Here is a 7,632-nt window from a genome sequence, read left to right as displayed (position 1 = left end):
GCTGCCCTATTTTGGACCAGCTGAAGTTTCCGGACCATTTTCAAAGGCAGCCCCACTTATAACGCATTGCAGTAATCCAGACGAGAAGTTATCAGAGCATGGATAACTGTAGCTAGGCTATCTCTGTCCAGATAAGGGCGTAGTTGGTATACCAGCCTAAGCTGATAAAAAGTGCTCCGTGCCACTGAGTTCACCTGTGCCTCAAGTGACAGTTCTGGATCCAAGATCACCCCCAAACTACGAACCTGATCCTTTAGGGGGAGTGCAACCCCCTCCAGAACAGGTTGAATATCACCTAGCCGGTTGAATATCACCTAGCCTAAACTTCATTTGCCCTTATTGTTTATTGTAGACTAATACACAACCAACAGGCAGGAACCGCACTACAGAACATTTGTGACTGGCGTGAAGGCTATGCTGGTGCTTACGCAAAATTTAGAGTGACTCTGGTTATTCCATGTCACACCTACTTGACTTTGACAGCATCTGTGCTAATATAAACCAGTTTGCTTGTCCCTGTCCTCTGAGAACGATAGCTCTACAAGGCAGCAAAGACTCTTTGAGCAATAAATTCCATGCATACCCCACAAAACTACAGTGTTGGAGATTCTCTATGACATAAAGCCAGTTTAAAACAAGTGTCGATATGGGTAGACTCGCCATTAGCTGGATATTAGCTCATGTTGCTATGGGCTAAGTTGCCTGCTGCTGCAAAGCTGCTTCGCTCCCTGCCCAGAAGACTCACAGCAATCCTTACAATTTACTTATGTTATGGACAGGATAAAAGCCACTAAGAAACACTGGCACCTGAACTCCAAGCTCTTGTTCATCGCATATACACCTCTGTGGTAGCTTTACCATCCCTTTACTTCCTATAGTATGGCATGATCCCTGTGCATTTCCATGTATTTGAGCCACTCCATGACAGTGACCTGGGCCACACACAATGCTAACCCTGTGGCTTATTTAACGCATTGTTAACCTGTGGTTTGCTGCCCTACCCAGGGTTTGCCTGGTAGACAATCAAACTAACTGCATTTCTCTCAATCCCTGGGTTATTTCCCTTCCTCATTGCCCACTCCCCTTCATTGTCTCCCAAATGCCTTTGTGGCACTAGAGTATTGGCATACAGGGGGGCTGGGATTTTTTGTTTTACCATGCTTGCTCACTGCCTCTGCAGCCTGGTGGAAGAACCCACAAACAACTTACAGTTCTGGGTTCACATGTAACATAGTTTTGACCCAGAGTTCACAACCCAACAACAAACCATGGTTTCTGTGAAGGTATCCCTCCAGGAGTGGCCCAACCTCCCTGGGAGGGAGGACTGCTCAAGACCCATTCCCAGGATCCCCTTCCCAATAACAGGACTGGCCAAACCCAGCCTTCTAGTCCCCCCAGAATACCCAGTAGCCACTCTCCTAAGCCAAGAGGCACTGAAATTAGTATTGAGGTTATGCAGAGAGATCCCACCAACTAAAAGTTGGATAAAGGTTTATTAAGATCAAAATAAAAGGGTAGAAGGAAAGGGAAGAATGGAAGTAGCAAGTTACACAAAAGGGTACAAAGCCAAATCACTTAACTATATACAGAGAGCTTCATGAACACACACCCAAGCAAAATAATAGATCTACCTGGCCTATCCTTACATACCTAAGTATGAATCTCCCTGGATAGTAACCAGCCATCTGCAGGTCCAAGACCACCAGGCTGAAGGGAGACACCACGCCTTGACCTCAGCCCTCTTGTAAAGCCCAACCCTGGCAACCCAGGGCAGATATTCCTTCAGCCAATCACTGGCTCAGCCTCTGGGTGGGCCGCCCTGGCCTCCAAGAGACGAACTACCCACCAACTCCAGCTGTTATCACTTCCTGATTAACAGGGACTGCACCTGGCCTTGAGCAGAGGGCCAGGAGCCTCTAGATAACACAGAATTCCGAGGTGGTTACATCAGATGTGGCAGCCTAACCTAATCTTCTGGTGGAAAACAGGCCGCCATTCTTGACAGTTTCACTTTCAGAGTTGCTTGTAGTTAACAAATCATGGTTTGTTAGCGCAGCTGGGTTCACACAACACAGAAACCCAGAACTCAACAACCTGTACCATGGGTTAGAATTACGTGTGGACCCAGGCAGTTTCTCTTGCATGCATGGTTGCCTCTACATTCCTCAGGACCTAACCTCTCCAAATGTTAAGAGGTAAGTAGATGCTCACACATTTCACAAATAGGAGAAACCAAGTAGATGCAGGAAAGAGGCTGAGATGTTTCTTACATTTCAGCCAAGTACAATCGAAGAGCACTAGTTGTTGGCAGAAGCTGAGAATTGCTTCCACGTTCTCCTCAAAGACTTTGCATTTGCCTTGAGACCAACCTCATAGCACTCAAGGGATTATTGACGCTCCTGGCATCCTTCCATTACATTCTCTCAGAATCAGTGTGTCTGGTTTGTCACTGCCTATTTTCTAATAGTAAATTTTGGACCCAATCCAACTCTGTGCACAGGCAGCAGCGGCAGCTGCCCATACATAGCTGTGTAAGAAAATCAGCAATTGTACCAAGCAGCTGTTCAGTGGGAAGGAGGAAGTGGGGCGAAAGAAGACACTAAATCCATTCCCTGCTCTTGATCAGTGAGTGTTAGTTTTCTGACCACAGCTACATATGCACAGCTCCAGCTGCTGGATTAGGAAGGAACAGTGTTTCCAGTATCCTTTTGTATGTGTGGTTCCTCAGTAGAATATGCATGCAGAAACCTGTGTCCATATGCATAGCCACCCCACCCTCCCACAGCTGGGGGGAGGAATCTTCACAACAATGGAATGAGAAGCATGTTGGAGTATTGTATATTTTATGCTGTGAGCCCGTTGTTAAAAAGATAACATAAAATCAGATTAGTCAGTGGGCACCTAACATCCTGATACTTCCCACTGCCACTCCTCCTTACTCCAGCTTGAGAAATGAAGTGCCACATCCTAACTGGTATCTGCCACATCACTTTGGCAAAGGGATGATAAGACTAGATGGCAAGAAAGTCGTGCATTGCCACTAAGAAACACTGGCATCTAAAAAAAGTCCTCGCATCTAAAAAAATCAGCATGAGAAAGGGCAGGAGGGCCCCCCCCCCACATATTGGGCCACTTCATGGGACATCCATAGAGAGAGGCTCTGCTGGTTGTGCCTGGCCAAGGGAAATGGAAATCACACAAGCCTTCATTTTAAGAGGGTAATGCAGCTCCACATTTATCTAAAGGATGGAGCAAGAAGAGAGCTATCATAGAATCATAGAATAGTAGGGTTGGAAGGGGCCTACAAGGCCATCGAGTCCAACCCCCTGCTCAATGCAGGAAGCCAAATCAGAGCATCCCTGACAAATGGCTGTCCAGCCTTGTTTGGAAGGCCTCCAGTGTGGGAGAGCCCACCACCTCCCCAGGTAATTGGTTCCACTGTCGTATTGCTCTTACAGTCAGGAAGTTTTTCCTGATGTTCAGCCGGAATCTGGCTTCCTCTAACTTGAGCCCATTATTCCATGTCCTGCACTCTGGGATGATCGAGAAGAGATCCTGGCCTTCTTCTCTGGGACAACCTTTCAAGTACTTGAAGAGTGCTATCCTATCTCCCCTCAGTCTTCTCTTCTCAAGGCTAAACATGCCCAGTTCTTTCAGTCTCTCCTCATAGGGCTTTGTTTCCAGTCCCCTGATCATCTTTGTTGCCCTCCTCTGAACCCTCTCCAGTTTGTCTGCATCCTTCTTAAAGTGTGGTGCCCAGAACTGGACACAGTACTCCAGATGAGGCCTAACCAGTGCTGAGTAGAGGGCAACTAGTACTTCCCGGGATTTGGAAGCTATGCTTCTATGAATGCAGCCCAAAATAGCATTTGCCTTTTTTGCAGCCACATCACATTGTTGGCTCATATTCAGCTTGTGATCGACAACAATTCCAAGATCCTTCTCACTTGTAGTGTGGTTGAGCCACGTATCCCCCATCTTGTAACTGTGCATTTGGTTTCTTTTTCCTAGGTGCGGAACTTGGCATTTATCCCTATTAAATGTCATTCTGTTGTTTTCTGCCCAGCGTTCCAGTCTATCCAGATCACTTTGAATTTTGTTTCTGTCTTCCAAGGTATTCTTTATCCCGCCCAATTTTGTGTCATCTGCAAATCTGATCAGCATTTGATCAGAACCTGATGAGTTCTGCCTTGGGGAAGGTTGGAGCTGGAAGCCCAGAGAGAGTCAGCACCTCTGGATTTTCAGAGTGCTTCCAGTAATTTGAAATACCACTGAGCAAGTGACAGGACACAATTCAGCTGCAATTAGTTCATTGACAGGAGGAAGCTCAGAGGTTCTTAATGTTTGCTTCCATGGTTCAGCTGTCACAGGTTGTTCTTGCTTGTCACAGTACACTCATATGCTGCAATTCAATGTCCACCTTAACAGAATGGTTCCACTGAACCTGACAGGACTTATTTCCAAGTAAGTACGGACAGGATCATTTTGTAAGATTTTTTTCCCATGCATGCTGAAGTGACCAGGCGTGTTACAGAAAGATAAGGAAGAGCAGTTGCGGACTGGCTGATGGAAGGAGATCAGAATTTTGGTGTAGGCCAAGAGCTGGAACAGTTCAGAATAAACAACACTCCAAGAGGTAGCAAGAATCCTATCCTTTTATTGTTTGCACTGCAAAAGGTTGCACAGTCACTTCTGAAGGGTCAGAGGCAAAGACAGAAGAGCCATGGTTCACCTACTGCCCCCTTCCCCTAAGAGTGTTTACCAGAAGGGCAGGGAGAACTATACGCAGAGAGCTTTAGATGCCCAAGGGGGACATTGCCCATAGGCATAAGACTATCCCCTATCAGAATATGAGCAGCTGCTGGGGCAGGAAAGTAGTTGTGGGGGTGGGAGAAGAACCAAGATCACAGACCAAACTCACCTAGGGAACATAAAGGTGGGGCTCAAAAAGGACCAACTTTGCACCCAATCTTGCTGCATGACCAAACAGCTACATATACACGTGGGGATGGAAATTGGGCTAAGGGCTAAAAGACCCTTCTAAGTCCCCAAGGAGGAAAATAGAGCACCCAGTCTGAGAAGAGAGCTGCGGTAAGGGAACAGGAGGGCAAAAATGCCAGCTTCGGTTACAAACCCAACAGTATAGATTTACTTCTGTGGCTGCTTTAAGAGCGAGCCATGTCTACCTGTGTTGAAAAAGGATACCTTTATATCAGGGGTATGAGCAACTTGTGGCCCTCCAGATGTTTGTGCCCACAATTCCCATCAGCTGTAGCCAGCATAGCCAATGGGAATTGTTGGCCAAAACACCTGGAGGGCCACAAGTTGCCCACCCTTGCTCTGAATCCTCAGATGGGGACATGTGTACTTGGCAGGCTAGGGCCGAGGAAGCATGTCTTTGATCCTGACTATGGCAAGTAAAGCATCAGCTAATCGGTCAGTGAATGTTACCGTGTTAGACATTATGAAACAGAAGGAAACTGCCACTAAAACCAGTAAAAGTGATTCACCAAGAAATATGTTAAACTCTGTTACCATTTTTACCAACACCAGGGTGCAAATGATGGGGTGGAGCACAAGCAAAGACTTCAGCAGGACAGTTGAGTTAAGAAGTAAAGGACACCCGGCATTTGTAGACGGACCCCAAGAAAGCCTGTTGAGCCAGGACAGGTGCTAGCAATTCTGACCCCCCATGGCTGCCAACACAAAGGTGAAGCGTTTGTGCTGATCCATACCCTTGCTTGGGAGACATTCAGTTGAACCAGATCCGTCACACAAAGCAGAAGCTCTCCTCTCTAGCTGGGCCCCACATGCTGCACCCCCTACACAGCGATGGAGCCTTCACGGAAGTCTGTTTTCCCAATCAGGGCATTGAGGAGGATGGGTCGTCCACGCCTGCATTCAGACTGCGCTGTCCTGATGATGTCATCCATTTGCTCCTCATTCTGGCGGCTGAGCAGGAAGCCTTTTCCTCCTAAAGCTTCTGCCACCAGATGGTAGTCTGTGGGGGAAGAACACCAATCATGTGCAGTGTGGAAGAGGACACTAAAGAGGAGACAGAGTACTCCATTTCTAAAACAGGAGGATCCCTGGCTCACGATGAACACTACCTCTGGAAGCCCTTCTGCTGGTCTGTATACTCAGTGCTGAAGGAAAGGGATGTTTCCATTTCATAAATTCCAGGGCATGTAGGAAAACATGCTTCCAAAACTCAGATCAATATGCCCAGCTGCCTACCCTGAGTTTAATAGGAGCTAAGCTGCCCTGCCTGCCCCTGGACCTAGACACCTCAGTTCTAACACATGCTCCTTTTTTCTCAATTATTTCATTTAATTAGGCTTGTCATATTTTAGTCTTATTTTCAATATGCCTTCATTTTTTCTTGATTCCCTTTTTATTTTGGTAAACAGTGTGTTTCCATCTACCTGCCACATACTACAGGTATAAAATTGTATGCATATAGAAGCTTACAAAACATGCAGTCCACACTTCATTCACACATAATGCTGACTCATGGTTCGTTGCCCTAACCTGGGTTTGTGTGGCAGATGATCAAACAACCGCTGTTTTCTCAATCCCTGAGTTGTTTGTTTACCATATCCTTTGCCCGTTCCCTCCCTTTATCCCAAATGCCCCTGTGGCACTGCAGCACTGGCATGCAGAAGGAAGGTGCTTAGCCTACCATCAGTTGCACACACCCTTGAACCACATACATTTTCCACCCTAGAGGGAAATATATGGTAACATGATGGCAGCTTGGAGATCTGAGATGCCAGTATGAAAGTCCAATCTGGTTTGGATCCATTTAAATCCTAACTGGGCGTGCTCATAATAAGGGAGCAACTGCATCTCATTGTACAGTCTGGTCTGTGACAGAACACAGGGAAATTTGCCCTACAGGCAGGATTCACTCCACCCCAGAGGCTGGGCAAGACATTCCCTTCCTGGCCCTGCTTGAGAGCCCTCTGTTCATGAAGAGTCAGCCCAGGCACTTTTGCCTCCATATTGCCAGGATCTGTGTGCGGGGTGCCGTGCCTCAAGCTATTCAGACTATCAACTCACCCAGATACTCCAGGCCACAAGCAACATTGCTACCCAGCATGGGAACTTGCTCTCGGGAGATCTGGCTCCAGCAGGCATCATTCCCCACCAGGGCGATGACTGGAGTCTGACAGAGAAGGCAAAGTGTTGCAAAACCAAGCAGAGTTGAGAAAGTGTGCCTGCAGTCCTCCCCTGCCCACACTTTTGCTATTAAACTACACACTGTCATATGCACTAGTCCTCCCACACGGACAGTACTAGTACTGACTGGGCTAAGGAATTTAGGATGAAACTGTTGCCCAGAGCCCCGTTGTGAGAGAAGGAAAAGAGGAGGCCCTATTGCAATCTTGGCTGCTGGCTGAACTAATCCCCCTCCGCCTGTCTCATAAATATCTAAGGAGAGACAATTCTCTCTCAGTCACGTGGCTCTTGAGCCCAATCCCGCCCTCTGTCTTTCTCTCTCCACCCACTACCTGAAACAAATGAAAGGTTGAGAAGGTAGAAGAAAAAAAACCAGAGGAGAAAGGGGGAACCCCCCGCCCCCTTGTGTATATCTATTTTTCTCTCCCTTCCATTCCTGAGTTGCAAGCT

The 7,632-nt window shown here is 47.2% G+C and overlaps 1 protein-coding gene across 16 annotated transcripts in view; it reads right to left on the bottom strand.

The window, feature by feature from the left end:
- Positions 1-4,633: 4,633 nt before the first annotated feature.
- HACL2 (2-hydroxyacyl-CoA lyase 2) overlaps positions 4,634-7,632 on the bottom strand; it is a 28,625-nt gene continuing 25,626 nt past the window's right edge. For 8 of the 16 annotated variants that reach the window (XR_014787955.1, XR_014787960.1, XR_014787953.1 and 5 more), the window contains 3 exons: positions 7,063-7,168; positions 5,369-6,001; positions 4,638-5,237 (listed from right to left, as the gene is read on the bottom strand). Coding sequence is in view for 7 of the 16 variants with exons in the window: in XM_084835595.1 (XP_084691721.1) it covers positions 5,823-6,001; positions 7,063-7,168 (285 nt within the window). In the remaining 9 variants the exon portion in view is untranslated. Of the gene's footprint in view, positions 6,002-7,062; positions 7,169-7,632 lie in introns of all 16 variants that reach the window. The other 8 variants (XM_084835594.1, XM_084835593.1, XM_084835600.1 and 5 more) reach the window with 4 other exon arrangements.

The sequence above is a fragment of the Heloderma suspectum genome, chromosome 2, assembly GCF_057233095.1.
Source record: "Heloderma suspectum isolate Gila_16-S chromosome 2, 16-S_ref, whole genome shotgun sequence".
In the NCBI taxonomy this organism is placed as follows: Eukaryota; Metazoa; Chordata; class Lepidosauria; order Squamata; family Helodermatidae; genus Heloderma; species Heloderma suspectum.
The sequence above is the reverse complement of the archived record's forward strand: the minus strand, read 5'-3'. Positions and strand labels throughout refer to the sequence as shown.